We start from the raw sequence: 26189 nt of genomic DNA on the forward strand, positions 1-26189 counted from the left end.
TTCTGACGTTCATGTGCTAATTATTAAAGTATATGGTTTTGATCAGGATGCCAGTAACGGCATCAGTTGCAGTCCCTCCAGAATGTGACCTTTTTGATATAATGAAAGTTGATCAACCCTGGAGTGGGATTCATGCCTAGGGAAACTGATTGCTACTGTGGTTGAAATTTAGACTAAGTAACTCTTAGTTGAAAATAAAATCAAGCCATTAATGCTAAAGTATTTTTACAGTAAATTGTAGACATTACAACCTCAGACGATGGGAAGACCATATATCAATACAAAGGCATGAGGGTGTGAATGGAGGACAGTTTTAAGGAATGACCAGAAGTTCCTTTTAGTACACACAGATCACATGACAGAGGCATGAGGGGAGCTTGGGGAGACGGGCAGGGGCCAGGTCATCGTAAGCTTTGAGGCCATCTAAGGACTCTGGACTTTACGTGAGAAGTCACAGGGAGTCTTAAGAGGATTTTAAGAGGTGAAATTGTATAATCAGATACGAGCTTTGGCAAGATGCCTCCGCACAGTATAAAGGGTGAATTAATGGTGGAGAATGGTAGAAATTAGAAGTAGAGACTACTTAGGAAAATTACTATGGATTGGAGGTGAGTGCTTATGAGATCCTGAAGTGAGTGGCAGAGAGGAGGGATAAAAACTGTTTTAAGATATTATCTTCCTCTCCCAAAATGATTAGAGATGAAAAGAAATTAAAATAGTCATTGGCAAGTGTCAAATTCAGAAAGAGTTTTTTTTTTTTTTTTTCTTTTTCTTTTGAATTCTGGCATGTGGTTGCTGACCTTAACACAACTTTGGCATTAAAGTTTTCTGCAAATATTGCTGATGACACAGCGGGATGGGTGGCTTTCAGAAAGTGCACACTTAGGCTACCAACAGCGACAGGCAGTTACTGTTCAACCCACTTAGAACCCTCCTGATGGTGAGAGAAATCAGCTGATAAAGGTGACATTCTCAGCGTCTTAGACTCAAATGGCAAACCTAATTTTCTTCTTCTAAAGTTCAAATAGAAAAAAAAAAAAAAAACCTCAACAATTTTTAATGGTCTCACCATGTCTTTCATCTCTTGGGGGGTGTCACATTCTTTATGATTCAGACTGTAAAAAAGCACTGCTTAGTGGTTAAATGTGACCTACAGTGACCCAGGTAAAATGTCACATGCTCTTTGGATGGGTCCTTCAACACAGAACCTACTGGATTTGAGAACCCTTTTCGGTTTTTTTGGTTTTGTTTTTTCAGTGAAACAAGTAAAGTGTTTATTAGGAGGAAGAAGAGTATGTGTGGATAGACACATAGGCAGGGAGAACCCTTTTTGGCTTTAACTTTAACAATGTTAAAGAAAAAGATGGGCTATGGATATAAAATATTTGAGGGAATAAGACAAATTTTTGGCATTTGAAGTTGTTCTGCACTTGCTAGCTTTCCCCATTAATTTTTTCCCATTAAGTTTTTTTGTTTATTCTATCTGTGCTCTCTTATTACAGTGGCTTCTTGGGTAAAAGTGCCAGAGACAGTGCCTAACTAGCCACTTCTTCGGTGTACCAGATCCTGGACCACAGGGCCTAAGTTCTAATTCTCCTTTACAGCGGGATGGGAACAAAACAAACCTTAGCGGCTGATGATCACAAGGCTGATGCTGGCCATTCAGTCTTTGTACCCCTTAAATACATGTCATGGACTGCCAAGTGAAAATGATCTCCAAACCCATTCATTTTCTTTAATGAGCTACAGGTTTTGTTTGGGGAACCCACACTTAACTTTATCTGGGTTTGATTTCAAACCAGCTAATTCTCGAGAGTCCCTGAGCGCTTATTATGCAGCAGGACTGTCCCAGGTTCTGGAGCCACAGCAGTGAAGGAGGCACACCTGATTCCTGCCTTCTAGGTGCTAATGGTTTCTTCCACAGTCACCCACTGTGGGTGCCCCGAGCACTTAGCCATCTCCTCTACTCTAGCTTCGGACAACTACAGTAATGATTTATTTGAGATTTTCCTTATTCATTTTCTATCATCAACTGTACAAACAAACAAAAGCTTGTTACTGTGACAAGGAATGAATAAAATGTGTCGACATTCACTATCTGAGCCGTACATGGAGTGTTCTGTCGAGTTTTTTGTACCATACTTGAACAGGGACAAAGAGAATCTGGAGCACATTCACAGGAAAGCAACCTGAATGTCGAAACCATGTTAAATGAAGACATAAGGCAACTTAATTTGGAAAAAATAAACAGGTTGAGTGTTTTCATTTAAAATCAGGGAAAGATAATTCTGCATCCAGGACTCTAAAACTCAGTCTTTTTTTGCTATTTATTCTTAAAATGATCTTTTTCTGTTTTTAAACTAATGATAAAGGAGCTATAGCAATAGGTGTTACAGCATTGAATAGTTTCTTGTAAAGTTAATAAACAATGACTAAAATATGTTCGGCATTATTAAGAACAGTACTGCCAATATGTACAAAAATAAAAAGGGCAGGATAGAGGTCAAGGATTGAAAAGATCTTACTCAAAGACTTTTGAGTAAGGCAAAGATGCCTTGAAAGTATCCTACTTGGAATTAACTACACTACAAGCTGATAATTCCAAATGAAGAACACACCGTGAACCCACACAACCAATGGCATAAATTCCAGGAGCTGTGATAGTAATTAATTTGATGTTCCCTTGTTTTTCTATGCAACCCAGGTAACAGAGGCATCAGAGTGTTACTGGGTGCTTTTTTTTCCCCTGTCGATTGCATTTATCTTATTCACAGAAAATACCCGATTTATTTCACTGTCAGCTTGTAAATAAATAGAAAACAAATCTAATACGTATCATAAAACAACTCAGAAATCATAGAGGAAAAGGCTTTATTTCTCAGCAACTGAATGTAAGAAATAAGATCAGAAATAATGCTGAGTAAAACAGACTCCAAATCTACAATGCTACTTCAGTTGCCCTACTCAAAGGTCTTCACAAGCAATAAAGAAGTAACTCGCTGGACAAGATAATGAAGAATGAAAAAAGCAAGCAGCATACAAAAGAAGTGACATCAACAATACATTATCAAGTAAGCTTTGCCTGAGCACACCTGCAAGATAGCCAAGTTCTAACAGGAGTCCACGAACCAAAATCCTATTTACATTTTTAAAACCGAAATCTACTAAAGACTCGAAACAAAAAGGCAATACTCTATCAACTTTAATAACGTCTCACAGTAAGACAAAAGAAAATGTATTACTATACACTTTCTGATCCTGAGGTCTTTGATCTTGATGTTTCAAAACTATATATCCAACTGTCTATTTGACGTTGGTACCCAGATGTCTAAGAAGCATCTCAAACCAAACATCACCAAAACAGAATTCTTGATTTCTACCCCTCCCCCAACCTTTCTCAGTCCCTCAGTCTTTCTCACCTCACTCAGTGGTCTTGGCATCCACATAGTTTTGCTCTGCGGTTTCCCTGGAGTCCCGGCCCCAGAGCTGTGGTTTTCCTGGAGTCCTTTCTTTCTCTCACTGCCACCAGTCCCGCACCCAATCCAATCTATCAATAAATCAGCTCTACCTTGAGAACATGTCCCAAATCCAACACTTCTCACTCCTTCACCTCTGTCATTCTGGTGCTCATATCTGGTCTTAACTGATCCCTCGGATTCCATTCATATTTCTCCCTGCAATTTTTTCCATACAACAGCCGGAGTGATCTTTTAAAAATGTGGGGCTTCCCTGGTGGCGCAGCGGTTGAGAGTCCGCCTGCCGATGCAGGGGACGCGGGTTCGTGCCCCGGTCCGGGAGGATCACACATGCCGCGGAGCAACTGGGCCCGTGAGCCGTGGCCGCTGAGCCTGCGCGTCCGGAGCCTGTGCTCCGCAACGGGAGGGGCCACAACAGTGAGAGGCCCGCGTACCACACACACACACACACACACAAATGTGAATGAGTGAATGAATGAATGAATATCTCCCCCTTGCTTAAAACCTTCTAATAGCTTCTTGATGCACTTAGAATAAAATATGAACTCATGCTGTACAGCAGAGAATGGCACAACACTGTAAATCAACGACACTTCAATAAAAAAAATAAAACAATCCGAACTCTTCACGTGGTCTGTAAGACCCTCTAATGAGTCGGGCTCCGTGACCCCACGTGATCAGGCTCCAGCCTGCCTCCTGACCTTTCCTTCCACTCCTCCCCACGTCCTTCTTCACTGGGCTACAGTCATACTGGATGCCTCTCTGTTCCTCAAATCTGCCAGTTTGGTTTTGTCTCAGGACCTCATGAGTGCCCCTCCCTGCCTGAAACTCTTTTCCACTAGGTCTTTGTATAGATGACTCTTTCTTGGTACCTTGTCACGATTTCCCTGACCATTTTGTCTATGAAACAAAATACCAGATCCCCCTTTCTCGTCAACCCTAGCCATTCTCTGCACTGTCCAGTATAACAATAGCTACACGTGGCCACTGAACACTTGAAATGTGACTAATGCAAATTTTGACGGGCCGTAGCGTAAAAGATGCGGTAGATTTCAAAGGCTTAAGACAAAAAAATGCAAAATAGATCAATAATTTTTATGTTAGTTCCACGTTGAAATGATAATATTTTGGATATACCGGGTTAGATAAAATATATTATGATTTACGTGTTTCTACATTTTCAAATGGAACCATTAGAATATTTAAATTATTTCTGTGGTTCACATGTGTAGCTCACTTTATATTTCTATTTGATAGCGTGGTTTAATTCCATTCTGCTCTTTTATTTTTTTAGTTACACTATGCTGAAATTTCCCTTTTTATTTACTCACTGGCTGTTCACCCCAATTAGAATGTAGCTCTATGACAGTAGGGACCTTGAGTGTTTTTGTCATCGTTGTATCCCAATTCTTAGACCACTGTCTGGAACAAAGACGGCACTCAATAAATATTTATTGAATGAATAAATAAATGTTTGGAGACTTTCTAGTCTTTTCTTCCTACCATTTCCAGAGGTGTGATAATAGCGAGTCTACCAAAGCTAATCAGAATATTCTACACTTCAGGGGAAGAAGCAAGAGTCCAAGAATATCGTATCTTGGAAACTTCTTGAATTATGATTGAACTTACTGTCTTCAATTGGGTTTTAGGTTCTTTTTTTCTTAAATATTTATTTCTTTATTTGGTTGCACAGGGTCCTAGCTGCAGCAGGTGGGCTCCTTAGTTGCAGCTCCAGGGCTCCTTAGTTGCGGCTTGCCAGCTTCTTAGTTGTGACATGTGAACTCTTAGTAGCAGCATGAATGTGGGATCTAGTTCCCTGACCAGGGATCAAACTTGGGCCCCCTGCATTGGGAGCGCGGAGGCTTATCTACTGCGCCACCGGAGAAGTCCCGATTTTAGGTTCTTAAAGAAAGGGATCATGGTTCTTGCAACTGTATACTCCCTTCTTAGTATAAATTAGCATAGTACCTTACTAAAAATATCAATGGCAATAAAGTCATCATAGTCGAAAAGCTACCTTATTTTGAGCACTTACTCTGTGGCAGGCATTGTACTTATTCCTTATCATTTCATTTATAAAATCTCTAAGTTAGAAATTACTGTTTCTATTTTTAAGAGGGGGAAACTGAGTTAGTAAAGTTAATTAACTGACTTAAGATGGCCTAGCCAACTGGTATAGACATTCCAATCTAGATCATTCTGATGTCATAGGCCATGCAAACTCCAAACCACCATATTCACAATACAGCATGTGCTTAAAAACTTTAACAGTGACTAACACTAAAAATCACTTTCAGTGTAAAAAAAAGTACATCTATAATACGAACCAAAAATGATAGCGATACTCTCCAGACATAAGCGAGTGATTTATGACCCACAGTGCAATTAAATCACAGTCTTGTGCTTGGCTGTGTCATACCTGACTTCCAGGTGTAGGACCAGCAAGCAGCGGTCAGCCATATCCTGGAAAGATTTTGCAAGTTCGCTCAGAGTCTGCATGATCTGCTCTGACACTGGTGGGAGATCCACGTTCACGTGGTTATCTTGAGCAGGAGACAGATCTGAAAGCAGGGGTGAGGACAAAACACCAATCATTTCATTAGATGCCTACAGATATTTTTTGAAATGACATATGATTTTGTTGTTCATCATGTTGTTTTTATCAATTTGGCTAATGCTAGTGTTGGCAGCATCAGACATCTGAGACATGACAGACTATTTCGGTACTTGATGAAACATAAAAGCCCAGCTGATTGTCTTGCATCAATTCACAGAATGACAGAAACAGGAACTCAGAGTTGGAAGTGAACTTAGTAATCTAGCCCAACCATGTGGTCTATGCTTGTGTTATTTGTACATCTTCAAGTGGCTGTTCAGCTTCTGGTTGCACACCCACACAAATGTTTGTGAAAGGAAACTCAATTCCTCTTGCGGCAGCCTATTTCATCTAAGAAAATATGACCATCTTACATCAAGCCATGTCTGTTGTCATTGACTTCTAATCATTGGCCCTGGTTCTGCCAACTTAACAATCACTCTTACTTGTGTCAGTACTTCAAGTACTAAAGATATCTCTTTTGGCTTCCCTGAAGTCTTCTCCTTTTTGGGCTAAATGTCCCCAGACTTTCAACTCTTCTCCAAATAATCCAACTGCGTCATTTTATAATTCTCATAATTCACCAAAGAAAGTTCCAATTGTTCTATATTTCCCTTGAAATGTGGGACTTAGGACCAAACATAATAAATACCACAGAGTGGTCTGACCTGTCTAGAAAGAGTGATCAATTCCCTTGTTCTAGAAGCCGTGCTCCTTGCGTGTAAGCCTAGAATCTCCTGGGGTGGTGTGGGGCGAGGGAACAGGATGTGCTGCATTCTCCTTAACTCAAACTTACTTACAATCGGCTAAAAGCCCTAAAAAGGTCTTTTTGGAAAATTTGATAAACCTACCTTCTCTATCTCTTGCAAGTAATTGATAAAATATTTAATAGCATTTGGCCATTTTCTACAGGAAAATACTAAATAGCAAAACTGTGAACTACATTTCCTTATGTCTAGACTTCTGTTGTGTATCCAGTTCCCCATAATTTCTCAAAGATCACCAACAATAATTTGGCAATTTAATTCAAAAGTTCTTTGAGTTCTCTAGAGCCTCAAACGCTGGCCTTGAGTCCCGTCTCCACTATTTACTTATTATTGTGACCAAGAGCTAATGACAAATTCTTTCCTCCTCAGTTTCTTCTGTAAAAAGGAGATAACATACCTTCAGAATGTTGTTGGTAACACTGAATAAGTTACAGCTGTTGGGAGTATTGAATGGGTTAATGTAGATAAAATACTTTGGATAATAGCACATAAAACTCACTGAATATTAATATAAATAATAAACACAAGTAATAATTATTCTTTAGCATGTGATTTGTCCAGGTTAAGAGTCCTAAGCTTAATCATACCAACAAGGTACTTAAAAGATAATTCCATCCACCTTGAGGTGCAATTTCCATTTATTAGTATCTTTTGCTTTTCCATGTGAAAATTCTTCTCCTTCTCAGAGGATGCAGTGTCATTTGGAAGAAGGGCTCCCTGGACATAGGGGACATGGGATTTGGCGAGGCACTACTGGCTAACTTGGGAGGTGTCCACCTTACAGAGCAGGGAGTCAACATATGTAGTGGAAGGCATATCTGCAGTTGTGGGCTTTCAGAGCTGCATCTATTCCTAGACTCAGCCAAGCACAGAGACGAGCCTGGAGAGACCGTCAAGAATTAAAAGGCTAAGTTCTCCTCAGTGGAAACAGACTTCAATAAATTAAAATATCATGGCAAACACACACAAAAAAGAATTTTGTTCAAGGGAACTGACGTGTAAGGAGGAAGGAAATATAGTGATGGAGATTTAAACTTATTAGCAGCCTTGGCATCGTCCGAGATGTTCACTAACTCAGTCTGCAGGACTGGATGTAGACACTGCTTTCCTTCTTATGCTATCATTATTCAAGTTGTTTGACTGCAAGGTGAGATTACTGCCTTCATAATGTTTTCTTTTGGCAGACTGGATGAAAGCAACTATAAGTAACACTAGTCTAATATTTCAAGGCATTTTAGCACTTTTGATTACTCTGTTGTGTGACGCTACCTGTGCCATGAAGAGCAACGTATATATCAATAAAAAAAGGGAGAGGGGCTTCACTGGTGGCGCAGTGGTTAAGAATCTGCCTGCCAATGCAGGGGACATGGGTTCAATCCCTGGTCTGGGAAGATCCCACATGCTGTGGAGCAACTAAGCCTGTGCGCCACAACTACTGAGCCTGCACACCACACCTACTGAGCCTGTGCGTTAGAGCCCATGCTCTGCAACAAGAGAAGCCACCGCAATGAGAGGCCCACGCACTGCAACGAAGAGTAGCCCCTGCTCTCCACAACTAGAGAAAGCCCACACAGCAACGAAGACCCAGTGCAGCCAAAAATAAATAAAATAAATTTAAATAAATAAATAAATAAATAAAAAGGAAGAAATCAGACCCTAAGGAAATTGGGCTCATGGTCCAAGGTCTAAGGCTATACTAATCTCCCAACCTACCAAAGGCATTTTGGACAAATTTCACCAAGTTAAAAAACATTCCCTTTCTTCTCATAGAAATACGTAATTTCATCATCTGTAGCAGCTAACTGGCCAAACTCTGCAAATTAAAAAAAAAAGAATCCAAGTAGAGTAAGTTAACAGCCAGGAAAGCAGTCTACATAAAACTTGCAAGGTAGAGATGAGGTAGAAGTAGTTTAGAATAGCAGCATGCTGTACATTTAGGTAGACTGTAATCTACGGCAAAAATAACATTTTAGTAAAGCACATGAAAACGGATGCCCAGGGCTCCACTGAAAAGCTGGTCTGAGAATTCCTCAGGGCTCACTGAAATTTATGAAGTTTTCTTAACAAGAAGGAATATACTGAGAAAAGAAGTGCTGAGCATGGCAAAGCCAACACAAAACAATTACCTAGCTCTCAAATGTCAAATGGAAATCTACAAAAAAGCAATGCTGAGAGAATCTGCTTGGGAGATTACAGTCAAGATAGGAGGTTACTGGACACCCACACACATACACACACACTCTTTCAGAGGTTCGTGCCTGTATATTTATCTCAGGAATTGCTCTTCACATTGGCGGAGCCCACATATATTAGGCTTTAACAATATTGGTAGTTGATTATTTTATTAAGATATGCACTTTGAGCTGTTTTTCTAATACTGGGGATGGGGCACATCAGATCATTCAAAGTATCCTTGTTCCTCTTACAACCACTGCATAAAAGCATGCATCTCTGAGACACCTAACTATTTGTGGCAATGTCACTGTGGCTCTCTGTGCTAAATTGGTTGGTTTATATGAGGATGCTGAACCTTGGTCTCTGGGGCAGACACTGCTTGTTAGGTGAACCAACAGATATTGCCAGTTCTCTCTTGTTCACTCCACGGTAGACAATGAGAAGCCAAATGTCTGCATTCCCAGCCTTGCTTGCGGCTGGAGGTGGCCATATGCCACCGTCTGGCCAATGACCCTCTAGGTAGATTCTTCTGCGGCAACCTGATCTAATCCTGGGTTAATTCTGTGACTCCTCTTTTGACAGGAAAACAGAACAAAGTACAGACTGTTGCCACTAACATTTTCTGGATTTTAATCCCCAAAAAGTCTTCACTACCACCTGTCAATCCTTCACTAGTACTTGGCCAGCTCCTTTCTCTTTCTCAGCACATTTCCCAAATTCATGCTGAGCTCCCCAGGTACTTTGTCCTTCCCACTCTCTTAACTCCTCTCTTGAGCACTTCAGATTCTTTTTTTTTTTTTAAATATTTTATTTATTTATTTATTTTTGGCTGCATTGGGTCTTTGTTGCTGTGCGCGGGCTTTCTCTAGTTGCGGCGAGCGGGGGCTACTCTTGGTTGCGGTGTGTGGGCTTCTCATTGTGGTGGCTTCTCTTGTCGTGGAGCACGGGCTGTAGGTGCGCGGGCTTCAGTAGTTGTGGCACGTGGGCTCAGGAGTTGTGGCTCATGGGCTCTAAAGCGTGCGCTTCAGTATTTGTGGCACACGGGCTTAGCTGCTCCATGGCATGTGGGATCTTCCCAGACCAGGGCTTGAATCCGTGTCCAGCGCATCGGCAGGCAGATGCTTAACCACTGCGTCACCAAGGAAGTCCCTCAGCTTCTTATTAAGACTTCAAAAGGACTGTCAGCATTTGCTTTCTCCATAGTCTGGCCTTCCGTTAATTCTTCCATGTGCCATAATCTGATTTCTGCTTTCACCTGTTTATTAAATAATTATTCTGATAATAGTCACCAATGGTACCCTAATTGCCAAATCCATTGGGCAGTTTTCAATCCTACCCTCAGAAAGTCTCTCTGCTACATTCCACAGGACTGCCCATTTCCTTCTTGAAATTCTGTTTTCTTTTGGCTTGTATGGCACCAAAATTCTCTGGGTGTCCTTTCATCTCTCTGCCATTGTTTTAATAATTTCCTTCACTGGATCCTCTTCCTTTAGCACACCCATAAATGCTGGGGTTCCCAGGGATTTTTTTCTCTATTGGTCTCCCTTGCTTGCCATTCTATATGCTCTGAGTGAGCTCATCAATTTTCATGGTTTTTGCTATTATCTTGGAATCGTTGACTCCTAAACTACATTTGATCAACTGTCTGCAAGCTACCTTTACTGTACATCCCGAAGGCCTCTCAAATGCAATGTGTTCAAAACTAAAGCCTATCTTTAGCATCTGCTCTTCATCCTGAATTCTCTTTCTATTCGTGGTATATAAATCTAGGAAATCTCAGCTGCAAATACTGAGCGTAATCTCCTCTCTCTCCTCTCTCACTCCCCTCAGCAAGGAATAATTTCTGCCAACTTTATTTCCTAAATGTTTTCTTAATATATTTTGTCGTTTCTATATCTGCTCACTTTCTTGGTGGAGCCCTCATCTCTTCCATGGACTACTGCGATAGTCTCCTAACTGATGTCTTTGCCTCAATGCCTGGCCCCTACCTTACTTCAGTCTTCCATATTTAGCTAATTAAATATAAGTTAAACAATTATTTATCTCAGACACAAAATCTGACTGTCAGTTACTTGTAAAAACAGTATCAATGTTTCCCATTGCTTATATCATGAAGCTCCTCAGCAAGGCTTCCCATGATTTGTGGTTTCTGCCCAACTCTTCAGTTTTTCTCCATCTTTCATCCCTTTCTCCTTCCTCTCCAACTCCCCTCTTCTGCAACTCTGGGCCCTTTGACCTGCCACCCTTTTAAAGCAAATTCCCTAAAGATATTATTGTGTTTTGGATTCTATAACTTTGATGGCTCTTATTCCTCTTTCGGAACTATTCATGCTTTCTGGCTCAGAAAGTCTTTCCCGATTCTCCAGGCAGGGTCACTTGTTCCTCTGGTTGTGTTTTTCACACAGTTCTATTAGTTATCATATTCCTTTGATAGTATCTGTTTATCGGTATGTATCCCTACCAGATCATTAACTCCTTCAAGTAAGGGATTTTATACACACACACACACACGCACCCACACTTTCAGGGCCATTACAGGAGCTTGATCAAGGCCTTTTTAAACAGAACAAATGATTTAATTGACCAATGTAACATGACAAATAATTCAGATAATAACAGATTGATAAAGATCAGGCAGGAGAAGGAATGACTTGCCATTTACAACTATAACTTTCACTTTAGTTTCTTGAGTATATCCTAGGGACAGAGTAGGGATAGGGAAGTAATTTATTACAGCTGGTTTCCTGGGCCGTCTAGGAATCTTGCAAAAGTACAATTTAAGACAATTCTGGCCAATCCCTACAGCCTAAGTACTTTTTCTACAAATCGTATTGCCTTTAGAAGTCACCTTGATTTCATGAGTCCACCTTCCTGAAGCCAAGACTTGGGGGTCTCTCTCTTCCATTGAAATAAAATCCCTGGCATATCGAATACTCAGCATCTCTCAAGGAAAGCCATATACTAACCGTCACAGAGAAGCAATCAGCCTAGGACATGAGGATGTCTCAAGCGGTTCCACATCCTAATATTAACCAGACTGAAATCTGTTTAGGTCTTAAAATTAGTCAAAATTGAACTCATTCAGACCCAGAAGAGCATCTGTTTTCAAGGATGCAGCTGCTACACTTTCAATGGCAACTTACTGTGACTTCTTTAATTGATTCATAGGAGGCTATCCTTGTGCATCTGCAATATTATCTAAACTTGTTGCAGAATTAGCTTACACTAGTATCAGCTGTCAGGAAAGTGATACATTGAAAAGGCGAAGATGGTCATAGCAGGAAAAGTAAGGTTAACTCTGTGAATTCAAACATTTTAGAAGATGGGAAAAGACAATGAAGAATGATCTCATGAGATTTTCTCACTGGAAAACAGTTTAGAAGATCAAATTTTGGTATAATCGTTATTTCTGACTCCTCTTCCTATTTGTACAGATACCACATAATGATCTCTGCTTGAACCTGGGATAAAATTATTTAGTTTTCAATCTTCAGTTTTCCTATTTAGAGAATTGTGGCAATAGGACCTTCCTAACTCCTAGAGCAATGTAGTATTAGATTTTGGAAAGAATTCTGAGATCCTTTGATGCTGTCATCCGGCACACATTATAAAAAAATAAAATTAAGGATGCTGATTAGCCTGTGACACTAAGAACTCCTGGGGCTTACAGAGTCAATGGGGGCTGTGACAGGAGACCCCCATCTAACCTCTTTTTTCTCCTTAAATACCTATGGGATATGCTACGATCGAGCCCAACACTAGGCTAGGATTTAAAAGTGTCCCACACTATAATACCACAGTTCCAAGTTGGAACTCTAATGCCAGCTAGCTCTATCCTCAGCCTTCTTAACTTCTCTGCACCACTATCCCTACTTTTTATTCATTCCCTTCAATTATTTGCAGCATATGTAGGCTAACCTTCCTCCACCCCGGTGCTTTGTACACAGTAGGCACTTATAAGTATTCTTTTTTCTTCTTTTGCTTAAAAATATGGAACGCTTCATGAATCTGCACATCATCTTTGCACAGGGGCCATGCTAATCGTCTCTGTATCGTTCCAATTTTAGTATATGTGCTGTCGAAGCGAGCACTCTTTAAGTATTCTTAAATAAATTATTTATCTATGAAACCTACTGGCTTCTGGTATGGATAGGTAAGCTTCACATGCTAAAGTATCTACTGTCTTATTAGCATCTAATTTGAATTTTCTTGTGATAGAGATGTTCTTCCTCCTTAACTAAGCCAATTACTCCAAGCTAAAATTTCATGGTGATTCTTCTGATCACTCTTTTTCTTTCCTGAAACACATTTTTAACACCTAGCTACTCTTTGCCAACAGTCCTAGCTTTAGCCACTATTATCAAGTCATATAGTCACTCTTTCCCACTCTCCTAACAATTTAGAACCTAGTTTTAAGTTCTTTTCTACATAAGTATGGGCCTTATCTAAGAAACGTGTTTGGTAGGTTCTCTCCACTTTGCTTCCTATTTCAGAAGCAATGGTTCTTCTGTCCCCAAACAGTAACTACCTCTTTTCAGTCCTGATTCCTTTAGAAATTTTGGGTTTAAACTAGCAAAGTCAATTGATTTTGAAAACCAAAATGCTGACTCAAATTGCTCCTTGACCTATAAAATTATGATTGTAAAGTATGGGGACATATTGTGCATTATTCAGATTAGAACCTGTATGTACGTGCATACACATGTGTACAACCAGCTCTGGAAATACAGCCTGCTCTATGAAACATCACACCCAACCAACGAATCCTTTTGTATCTCATAGCCATGCAACAAGAATGCTAAGCCTTTTCACTGCTGCTTCTGGAAGGGAGCTCTTTTTTGTCCACCCTTATAGAGGAAGAAGGGCAAATAAAAGAGATTTTTAAAAACTGTAACATGTAAACATGTTACCTCTTTTCCCATTATTAATCATAAGACGATGGGCAATATAAATTCTTAGCGTTCTTTGGAACCTCTCTCTCTCACACCCCCCTCTCTCCTCTGAAGTGTCCTATAGTCTCCTAACTGTAGATAGTAACTCTTTGGGGCTGAAAAAATATGCCTGTCCCACTCACTGTCCAGCCCAATGTCCCAGATGTTCAATAACATTTATTTGGGAATGTATTACTATAAGGCAAAAACAAAAACAAAACAAAACCTACATCAAAAGAACCCGAAGACCAGCTTTTACAAACAAATCGCACTTTTGCCATTTGCAGCAACATGGATGGACCTAGAGGTTATCACACTAAGTGAAGTAAGTCAGATAGACAAAGACAAATATCATATGATATGACTTACATGTGGGATCTAAAAAAATTATACAAATGAAGTTATTTACAAAACAGAAATAGACTCACAGACACTTAAAACAAACTTATGGTTACCAAAGGGGAAAGGGGGGAGGGATAAATTAGGAGTTTGGGATTAACAGATACATACTATTATATATAAAATAGGTAAAGCACAGGAATATGGTATAGCACAGGAAACTATAGTCAAAATCTTGTAATAACCTATAATGGAAAAGAATCTGAAAAAGAATATATATATATATATATATATATATATATATGAATCACTTTGCTGTACAATATTGTAAATCAACTATACTTCAACGAAAAAAATAACTTGCACTTAATTTTATGGATGATGCTTAAGAGTAATTTTCATTTCTGTGAAACCATACTCTTTTCTATTGTTTCCCAAAGGAGTAAAATTTATTCTTCCACTTTTTAATCACCTCTGGAACACATTTCTAAACAACCCCGAGCCTCGTCTTCCTCATCTCTACAACTCGGAGAGTTGTTGTGAGGACCAAATGGGGAATGTGGTCCCTAACACAGCACCTGCCACAAAGCTCGGGACCGTCCCCTGAACTCTAGCAACTCTCTGCCCCCCTCTTTCGGCCTCACCACTTTCATCTTGCACTGCATTTGCCTATAGAATCCCTGGTAGATTGTGAGATCCATGACAACAAAGGCAATTACTTACTCTTCCCGGCATCTCTCATAGTCTATAGCTCTTCTTTACACTCAGCAATAATGCCTATTGAATTTAATCTTCAAGTTAAGAACAAACCAAAGAATTTCATAATTTTTTTCCCATTATATCTTCACAATGCTGTTAACCTATGTTTTCCAAACAGTTTAGTTGCCTGTGACATTATTCTATTTCAGGGTAAAAAACTGAAGCTCCAGAGAGCCTATGAGTGTTTGAAACTGCAGAATTATGCCAAATACTGACCTATATAGGGAAAGCAAAGGAGATTTGTATAAGGCCCATTGTGAAGAACAAATCAAAAATAAGAACCAAGGTAAAAAAGGATAGCTGTTTCCTTGGGCTACCGCAGGAGAGAGGCCAATTCTGAGCCAACAGTTTATCCTACACACCGCAGAGTTCCATAGTGGGAAAATCACATCCAGTTACTCACGAAACAGTGCTTGATGGTCACAAGCTTGAGCAGGCCCTGGACCTCCATTACATTTAGCATTCGACTCCTATCTCCATGCAGTGCAAACGGCACACACACATGGTTTTTACACCTTGGGAATGACAGAACAGACCTCAGTCTCTTTCAGTCCTGGGGGGAAACATTAAGATTGATTTTTCTTTTATTCCAAATAATCCTCCCTGAGGCTTGGTAAAAGCCTAATCGTCTACTAAAAAGGTGTGTGGTATGGCCAATTCAGGTCTTGCCAGATATGAAAGAGAAATGGGGGGAAACATTAATGAATAGCTCCTGTCCTTGTGTTGAAAGACACTATTATAAAGCTATCTTAGATTTCCATGGACTTTGTAATAAGCCTTTTGTATTCCTGTAAAACCCTGCATCAAAGAGCATCTTAAAATGTTAATAAATACTTAACTAGATATTTTGGTGAAAAACGACACAGATGGGCTTCCCTGGTGGCGCAGTGGTTGAGAGTCCGCCTGCCGAAGCAGGAGACACAGGTTCATGCCCCGGTCCGGGAAGATCCCACATGCTGCGGAGCGGCTGGGCCCATGAGTCGTGGCCGCTGAGCCTGCGCGTCCGGAGCCTGTGCTCCGCAACGGGAGAGGCCACAACAGTGAGAGGCCCGCGTACCGCAAAAAAAACCCAAAACGACACAGATTTAAGTTCTAACAGAATTTTAGAGGCAAAAATATACAGCATAGCGATAACATTTATGCATGTGTTCAAACAGGATCCTTCCAGCTTTGCATTTGTAAAACTTCCAAAGAGCCTTAGGGGATGGCTTATTCACTGGGTAAATTAGAAACATTAGGTCCATTTACAAATGGTAAAACTGAACCAAACGGAAATAAAGCATGTAATCCAACATGACAGCAAAAAAGTGCCACAAATAAAGACAGAACTAAAGGATTTAAAATGAAAATCCTATATGCCATCTCTCTTCATTTTAATTTTTTCTTTGCCTTTTTTCACGAGTTTCCTGCTCAGGCAGCTGCATCATTCATAAATTTGGGCCATGTTGAGAAATAAACATTACCTTCTTGACAGCAAGTACAACCTCACTTTTATCTCTGTAGCCCCAGCTACAAAGCCCCAGCTATAAAGCAGTTTCTGCAACCAGCAGTCAAGTATCAAGTTCAATGAACAAGATGGTACCCTTTGGAGACAGACCTGAGTTCAAATTCTGACTTTCTCATATACCATTTGGGTGAACTTCTCCATCACGGATTCTCCACTTGTAAAAGGAGAATCCTCATACCTACCTCATGGGATTCTGAATATTAAATGAGAAAATATAAAAACACTTAGAATAGCGTTCGGCACACAAGGGTTTAATATATGACAATTACTATTACTACTACTATTACATATTCAATAACGATGTGTTGAATGAAAAAAATGACAAAAACCCAGTATTCTTCTCCTTTATCTATAGCTTCAGGTAAAGGAACGATTATACTAGCTTTATGCATTTAATGGCAAAACCTGATGAGCTACTATTACCGCAGAGAAAAATAGGTAGGATTCTAGAAGCACTGGTCACTCTGATCCTACTGCTATGTGGACAATACACAGACAACTGACTTAACTGCAAGACAGAGTTCACCCGGCCACCAAGCACACAGACGATCACTGAGACTAGCTGTGTAGTTGGTGACAGCTCCCTCTGAAGCAGGCTGGAAGTAAGAAATATGGAGAGAATTAACTTGCTAACACACAGTGCAGGGTTTGAGATGTAAATCTTGCTAAGAGAATTTCTACTCAGTGAGGACACGCATGGCCACTTCTCCAGGATGCAGTAAAAATAACAGTTAAGTAGCTCCCCTTTAATTTCTCTTGGGTCAGATATTCTCTGTGCGGGCTAAACTGATGAATGGGTACCACACACCTATTGACTAATGCCTTGTGAAGGTTCATAATACACAGCCATATTTCTGTCTTTATACATTAGTAACACATGAATACTGTTCACACATCCATTCTGGTCTTGCCATATAATCCCTAGGATAATTAACAGTTCACAGAGATGCTTCCAGAATCAACTTTCTAAAAACCAAAAGATTAATCATCTGTTTTTATACCAGTTAAGGGTAAGCTATATAGAGAAGCAATCATTTATCTATCAGGTGATTATATAATTTCAGGATATTGCCTGAAAATCTAAATAATTTTATTTCCTGACGTAAAAGAACATGGTTCTCATATTAATTATGAACCTGATCTTTCTACCTACCACAACATTTCTTTGGGCTTAACTACCTATGTTTAGGCTCAGAAAGTAGTGGTTAAATTCTGACTCAAGCACTTGACTCAACTCAACTGAATAACCTTGGGCAAACTATGAAAACTTTGAATTGGAGCAGTTACTGTTTCAGCCTCCAAAGGTCTTTGTAAGGATTGAATGATATAAAACACATAAAGCTTTCAGAACAATGTTTAGTACATAGTAAGGGCTCAGTAAATCTACGCTATTGTTGTTGGATCTCCTAGTGGGAACTCTGGAAGAGTGAAACTCCTAGACTCATCTCCTTACTCATCAAAACACCTTGCAAAAAACCAGACAGCTGTGGGCTTAGCTGTTCCTGTGGCTAACGGACAGAAAGGAAATGACATGTTGAGATATTAAGACATTCAAACTGTATAAACTCCTGACATTTTGACCTTAAAATAAGGAACTGCAAAGGTCTGAGAACACTACAGAATTCTCTCGATGTTCAAATCAGTGGAGACATGCAGGAGGAAAAAAAGGATTCAGGGTGGCAGGCTTAAATTTGCTCTTTTCATCCACAAAAAGGGGAGAATGATTTTCTTCAGGGCTGCAAATCCAGTAAAAGAGGGCATTTCAGGCAGGCAGAGGAGGTGGTAGTTTGGTGGGAAAGCAAGGAATGACACTCAAAAGCAGCTTGGGAGGAGATCAAGTAGTCTTTCTCACCTTATTTTGAGGGAGGAATGACAAGGATCTCTCTTTTCAAGAAAAGGATGTCCCCAGTACTTGATTCTTTAGCGAAGTGAACTTGGGTGTTATCTTAGGGGTTCAAAAGGATATTCAAAAACGCTTTGAAATTGTGTTTTTGAGAGATCAGGTCTTCCTTACTCACATAGGGCCGGAAAGGCAATATTTATATTTATATTGTGAATTAGCATTTATTCCATGGTCACAGTTTATTTTCCCTCCTGCCAAAGGCACTATAAGGAGAGAGAAGAAATACACATGAGTAGGTGTCCATGTGGTAGAGGTTAGGGAGTAACGATGATGCATCCATATAGACTCTGAAATTTTGACTGGAAATGACAGAAATCACGATTTCACTTGAAGAGACTGAAATGGCGTCATAAATTATTTCAATATGCACATAAAGACACTGACAAGTCAGGTCTTCTATTAAGGCTAAAACAGCTGAATCAGGCTTATTTTGGAAAGATGGTTTCTATATTTACCGCCACAGGAGACTTGTTATTTTATTTGCTTTCTTGGGACGATGTTCCCTTTGAGAACACCCTAGATTAAAGCTACTATAGAAAGTGAGATGGGCCAATACTCTGCACCCTTGTCTGCTGTCATCTCGGCATCATCCCCAGCCCCTTTCCTGGAAGCACAGGAATGACATTTTTCAATTTCTTGCCAGTAGGGTTTGGACTTTAGATTCTGCCAGTGAGAGGCACTCCCGAAAGACGTGGAAGGTGAAAAGAAAGGGAGGGCATCATTCTCCTCTTGCAGTGGGAGAAAGATGCTCAAGCAGATGGCAAATAAGAGGCTTGCGGCAGCTTCCAGGAGAGCTCCTGCAACAGCTGCTTCCTGACTGCAGGCAGGTGAAACCACTGGCGCACTTCCTGTATTTCTTCATTTCCCCGCAAGCCAGCCGCTAGTTTTCCTGGCTCTTTGCTTCCTTCCAACTATTTTCTAAGCCCTTTTAGCAATTTTTAAAACATCTAATTCCTTGTATTCAATTCCCTCTTGCTTGAAATCCCTAAAATGGCTTCTGTTTTCCTGACTGAGCCTTGATGAATAAATATAATCTTCTGCTCATGAGATATTTCTGAGCTGAGGCAACTCAGATCTCAGAGCACATTTGGAGCAGGAAGGAGTAGGGTGAAGGGTCACCAAGAATCCCTGGGCCACCCTTCGATGGCATGTCGTAACCCCCGAGGCAAGGATTTTCAGGATGTGCTCCACAGCGTTCCTAGTCTCCCAATCTCCATTCTCTCGGTTTTGCCCTCCTCCGCCTCCATCGGAGAAGCTCCTCTTTCATTCGTTACCCATTAAGATTTAGCAGGACAAGTCTGCTGCTAAAAGAGCTGTTTGCAAACCACTGCCCTTGAAGAGGAAGGATCTGGTCACAGGCAAACAACGTCCCACTGTACTGCAACCTCCGAGTGCCAGCCAAACATTTAAATTATGGGACAAAGGGATAAAGGCCAAACATTTAAATTATGGCACAACTCCTACAGAATGCGGGTCAGTGGCAGGAAGAGCTATATAAGTAACAAAAATAATATTTACCTGGAAACAAACGACTTGCTTTCTCTTTATCATTTTAGTTACACGAACTGTAGGATAATTGTTTTGGTACTTACTGAGTACTGAACAAATTATAAATTGCTCTCATCCTGACTAATGCACGCCAAGATTCCCTTGCAAAGTAGATTCAATCTTCCCTTCAGGAAATGTTTCACAGAACCATTTTGCTGTCTAATTTTTCAGAAAACTGTGCCATGGGGTTTTCTGCAGTTTTCTAAAGAAATCACAGATTAAAGGTATAGGCTCGACAAAGTAGACTTCTTTATTTTCTTTTATTTATTTATTTATTTTTGGCTGCGTTGGGTCTTCATTACTGCATGCGGGCTTTCTCTAGTTGCAGAGAGCGGGGGGCGGGGCGGGGGGAGGCTACTCCTCGATATGGTGCATAGGCTTCTCATTGCGATGGCTTCTCTTGTTGCGGAGCACGGGCCCTAGGCGCCGGGCTTCAGTAGTTGTGGCACACAGGCTTAGCTGCTCCACGGCATGTGGGATCATCCCAGACCAGGGATCGAACCCATGTTCTTAATCACTGCGCCACCAGGGAGGTCCCTAGACTTTTTATCTTAGCGAAGTCACTCAGTCTGGAGCTGCTTTCAATGACTATATAAAAGCTTCGGTTTCATACTGAGGTATCTTCTAAAATATTCCATGTCCATGAGAACACTAAGTATGTAGCAACTTCTGGGCTCCATGGTTTGGATCACCAGCCCTTTGGCAACCAGGTTAAAGGCCTGAAGTTTAGAAGGAACCATCTAGGTATTGACCCATAAAGGCTTAGATCTCTTTGTTCTTAGGCTATTCATCAGAATACTCACTTTTAAAAAGTGCATAACATTCTTAAATTTTTATACCTTCCTCTGTTGGACTGACTAATAGAATTTCATTTTCAGAGAAACAACAAGTGATTTTGGTAAATCTTGGTTTGATAAAACATAAGAGCTAAGTTGAAAAACATATTCACATCTATTTGGAAATTAAACATACACATTTGAGACTGTGGCTAGACTTGTCTCTGCCCACTAACTAGACAAATATATGCACAGTGCCCCATTCTCTCCATTATAAATCCTGTCCAGTCTCTTTTGGTGGCTCTTGGGCAGCTATGATGCTTTTCTTTGCCTCCTGTGGACCCATGTTGGCCCGTCAGTCATCACATTCTGTTCTAGGTGCTAACAATCATATCAGTTCTAGGGATCATTGTCAAACTTCTGTCTATAGTTTCTAGAATTTCTTCAGCTTTCACTGTTTTAAGAATAGGCATATCTGCTGTAATCTGGTGTTCTGTCATATTCTACATGCTCCACATTTCCTCAAATTCAGCAAGTTTCCTTAAACACCCTAAGATAATATATTTGAACTCCCCTTTGGAAGACAGATGCCACCTGATGCTCTCCTCACAACTGTTTCTTACCACGAGTTGTCCTACCCTTTCGATGGAAGAATAGTCCCCTTTGTAAGTAAGACAGAAACAAAAGAGAAATAGAATAGTTGTGCTTTCTATTAATGACCTCCACTACTTTACTAATTGTGGGCCAATACATTTCCTGTTTTCTGTGCCTAAACAACCTCAGCATCTCTAATGACCAGCAAGTCATTCTGGGTTTTGCCTCCCTGACTCTACCTAAAGGCTCACCTTCCAGTTCGTGTGCCTGCTATGCACTCCTCTATGATTCTTCTATGTGAGCTAATCAGAGAGCTCTCTGGATGCTGCACTGTAACAGCGTGGTGGATAAAAGTACAGACTGTGGAGTCATACTGAGGAAGTTCAAGTTCTGGTCCACCACTGGACAACTTAATAGCTATGTGTCCTTGGGTAAGTAATTTCACCTCTGTGCCTCAGTTTCCCAGTACATAAAAAATGGGAATAACTACGGTATCTACTTCATGGGTTATTGTGTGTGTGTGAGTGTGTGTGGTGTGTGTGGGTATTTTAAAAATACACCTTGGCACAGAGTGTGTTTGATATTATTTTTTGTTGAAATTACTTAGCATTATATGGTTCAAATTTTACATTGTATAATTTCTCACCCCCTCAATCATGAACTATATTTATATTCCCCTTGATAGGTTCTAACCATTGGATCACATCTATTTTTTTTTTCCAAATCTCTGAAAATGTTATTTCACTTCCTTCGCTGTGTGAACTCTGATTTGGTAAAATTCTCCAAAGACTATTATAATTTTTACTTTTAAATTTTCTTCTTTTTGGTCAGAATTAAGTACAGAATATATAGTCTCCATGTTTTTCCCTCTTGAGAAGGAAAATCATCTAAAAGACAAGTGGAGAACTTACATCTCAGCCTATTTTAGTTGAATTAGACTTCTGAAAACATCAAGCTAATTGAAACCTCCCATCACGACTATCAGCATATCGATGTCATAATTATATGAAGAAAGCATCATGCATAGTCTGTATCTCACTGAGTGGTCTGTAGTATACTTTTTTTTTTTTTGTGGTACACGGGCCTCTCACTGCTGTGGCCTCTCCCGTTGCGGAGCACAGGGTCCGGACGCACAGGCTCAGCGGCCATGGCTCACGGGCCCAGCCGCTCCGCGGCATGTGGGATCCTCCCGGACCGGGGCACGAACCCGCGTCCCCCGCATCGGCAGGCGGACCCTCAACCACTGCGCCACCAGGGAAGCCCTGTAGTATACTTTTATAACAATATTACTTGCTGCTTCTTTTTATGTTTCTTTCACTCTTCAACTGAATGTTATTTCTAACCTCTCCTCAGAGAGGTGAATTTTCATAAAATATTTCTCTCATGTTACCTATTACCAAGGATGGTTGCTAAACAATTGCGATTTCTTCCATATGAGATACAGAACTCAAAATAGATGTAGAGGAATTTCTACCGGGTTTTAATTTCCTTGGGCACCACAAATGGTCCGTTTTGTATTGTGCCATTATTTTACACGAAGGCACTGTACATACAGCAAAGATGTTTATAAGTAATTGCAAAATCAGTAGTAGAGTCAATTCCCAATGAAACTTATACAGGAGTCCACATTTTAATTTTAGTTGGTAGCGTTAACCTCTTCCTTCATTAAGCCATTCTCAAGAACTTTTGTTGTGATACCAACAATACTAAGTTGAGTTACTTTAGGGGTATTCAGAAGTTTATTGCCCAGTGTGGGAATTACCTCTGAACCCTTCTAGGTTATTTATCTTACAATTATCTTAACATGCTTATAATTCTACATGTTAACCCTATTTCACTCTTATCTCCCAACATGGGGCAAACACAGGGCATGAAAAAAAAAGACATTTGAATGAGTCCATTTTGCAACATCTAGCAGGTCTGCTAGGAAATTAATAATAATGATCATCATCACCATCTAAGACTAAATTTGTATATTACAGATCAATTACTACTAATACAATTATCTCTACAATGAAAGAAATTTCTATGAATCAGTCAATTGAGTATATATCCTAAGGAGAATTTTATACAATAAAGTTCTAGTTCAACTAAATAATCTGGATACTCTTCTTTAGTTGCTTGTATGTAGATGTAAGCTGTACTACACATCCATGATGAGCAGGTAGAGTTTCATTTTAACGAGCGTCATTTTAACTTCTGGCCCTGTTGGGCAGAGCTAATTCCATATCCTGGCACAAAGCCTAGCACAGCCATAGTCCACCCAGTTGTACAGACAAGGAACCTGAAAAGGCCTTGGATGCCTCTTTCTCCTGCGCTTCCTACATCTAACTAGGAAGGCCTGCTGATCATTCTTCTGCAATCTCTAAATCCAACCTCCCTGTCTCCATGATGGTTCAGGTTTTCACCATCACCCGTTTTTGTTTTTGTTTTTTAATCTAGTATTTATTCTTTAAATTTATTTATTTATTTTTGGCTGCTTTGGGCCTTCGCTGCTGTGCCGTGGGCTTTCTCTAGCTGCGGCAAGCGGGGGCCACTCTTCGCTGCGGTGTACAGGCCTCTCATTGCGGCCGCGTCTCCCGCTGCAGAGCACGGGCTCTAGGTGAGCGGGCTTCAGCGTTGTGGCAGGCGGGCTCAGTGGATATGGTTCACGGGCCCTAGAGCACAGGCTCGGTAGTCGTGGCGCACGGGCTTAGCTGCTCCGCGGCATGTGGGATCTTCCCAGACCAGGGCTCGAACCCGTGTCCCCTGCACTGGCAGGCAGATTCCTAACCATTGCACCACCAGGGAAGCCCTATCACCCATACTAATGTAGCAGGTTTCTAACTAATCTCTTTGCCTCAAGAATTATTCCTCCGTAGTCTTGCTGAAGAAATCACTCCAAAACCCCATCTGACCATCTCTCTACCTCTAAAATCTTTCAATATCTTGGGATTTCCCTGGTGGTCCAGGGGTTAAGTGCAGAGGGCCCGGGTTTGATCCCTGGTCAGGGAACTAGATCCCACATGCCATAACTAAGAGTTCACATGCCGCAACTAAAAGGTCCCGCATGCTACAATGAAGATCCCGCACGCAGCAGCTAAGACCCCGTGCAGCCAAATAAATAAATAAATATTAATAAATAAATAAAATAAAATCTTTCAATATCTTGGCATTGTCTACCAAATAAAGTCCCAGCTGACCTTTGCCCCATCTCTAGTTTCATGGTTGTTGCTCCCCTACTGTGAACCTCATGTTCCAGCCCTATGGAATATTTTTTTTTTTTTTTTTTTTGCGTCACGCAGGCCTCTCACTGTCGTGGCCTCTCCCGTTGCGGAGCACTGGCTCCGGACGCGCAGGCTCAGCGGCCACGGCTCACGGGCCCAGCCGCTCCGCGGCATGCGGGGTCCTCCCGGACCGGGGCGCGAACGCGCGTCCCCTGCATCGGCAGGCGGACTCTCAACCACTGCGCCACCAGGGAAGCCCCCTGTGGAATATGTGAATTACCCTGAACTCACCATATTTTTTTTCACATCATAGCCTTTTCTCCTTCCCTCCCTCTCCCTTCTTGGTTTCTCCTCCATAAAATGCCCTTCTGTCTGGTGAATTACTATTTAATCATTTAAGATCCAGATCAGCTGCCACCTTCTCCAGAAAGCCTTCTCTGATATTTATATTCTCCTTTAAAATGTGTACTTTATATATGCCCATCGTATGTTGCCGAATCACACCACAGTATGCTGTAATGACTTTCATGCCTGTCTTTTCCAGGACTTATAAATCCCCTGCAGGCAGAGGCTGGGTCTTGTTTATTCATGTCCCCAGGCCCAGCACATAGCTGGTACTGTGTTATTTGTTAAACCAAGTTGATCCATAAATATTTACCGAATGAATGAATATCTTCCCTGATGGCTCCATGAGATAGCACATCACTGATCTAGTAAAATTAAACTAGATAAATTTAGCCAATAGAAATTAACTATTGGATAAATTCAATAGAACACATGATTTATGAATCCTTGTCTATAGCTGTAACCATTGTGACTCTCGAGCTAATTGACCATGTGCCTTTTTGTCTCCTCAGTAGGGGACGCCTACCGGAGAAGATGGATGGAGGGTGCAGCAGCTGGCAAAACCAGGGAACACGACAGAACAGTCAGAGGTCAAAGGCAAAAACAGAGGAAAGCCAAATTCACTTTTGTAAGGAATACACTTCCAGCCCTTCCTTATTCTCTGCAATTCAAAAAACCCATAACACACAGAATCACAAGAAGTCCCCTAATACAGAGAGGGAAAATGTGTAAATTTTTGAATTTGCAGTGTTCATCTAAGACTTGCTTTTTTTTTTTTTTTTTTTTGGGGGGGGTATGCGGGCCTCCCTCTGCTGCGGCCTCTCCCGTTGCGGAGCACAGGCTCCGGACGCGCAGGCCCAGCGGCCACGGCTCACGGGCCCAGCCGCTCCGCGGCACGTGGGATCCTCCCGGACCGGGGCGCGAACCCGGTTCCCCTGCATCGGCAGGCGGACGCGCAACCACTGCGCCACCAGGGAAGCCCCTAAGACTTGCTTTATTTAAACATAAAGACACGTGAATAATACTCCCTCTGTACGTCCTACCACAGTATGCTTTCAAACATGCTTTGATGGGTAGAAGACCTAAATAGACATTTCTCTAAAGAGATATAAAGGTTGCCAACAAACACATGAAAGGATGCTCAACATCACTAATCATTAGAGAAATGCAAATCAAAACTACAATGAGGTATCACCTCACACCAGTCAGAATGGCCATCATCAAAAAATCTAGAAACAATAAATGCTGGAGAGGGTGTGGAGAAAAG

The 26189-nt window shown here is 40.9% G+C and overlaps 1 protein-coding gene and 1 non-coding gene across 5 annotated transcripts in view; both read right to left on the reverse strand.

Moving 5' to 3' along the window:
* The window catches only part of EXOC4 (exocyst complex component 4), an 869227-nt gene that overhangs the window by 66042 nt on the left and 776996 nt on the right, over positions 1-26189 (reverse strand). For all 4 annotated transcript variants that reach the window (XM_024130229.2, XM_024130235.3, XM_028489724.2 and 1 more), the window contains exon 15: positions 5896-6037. In XM_024130229.2, coding sequence (XP_023985997.1) covers positions 5896-6037 — 142 coding nt within the window. The remainder of the gene's footprint in view (positions 1-5895; positions 6038-26189) is intronic.
* LOC112067213 (U6 spliceosomal RNA) lies at positions 12999-13105 on the reverse strand. The gene has a single exon (XR_002893155.1). It is a non-coding gene; the product is annotated as a U6 spliceosomal RNA (small nuclear RNA).

Source organism: Physeter macrocephalus, chromosome 5 (genome assembly GCF_002837175.3).
Source record: "Physeter macrocephalus isolate SW-GA chromosome 5, ASM283717v5, whole genome shotgun sequence".
In the NCBI taxonomy this organism is placed as follows: Eukaryota; Metazoa; Chordata; class Mammalia; order Artiodactyla; family Physeteridae; genus Physeter; species Physeter macrocephalus.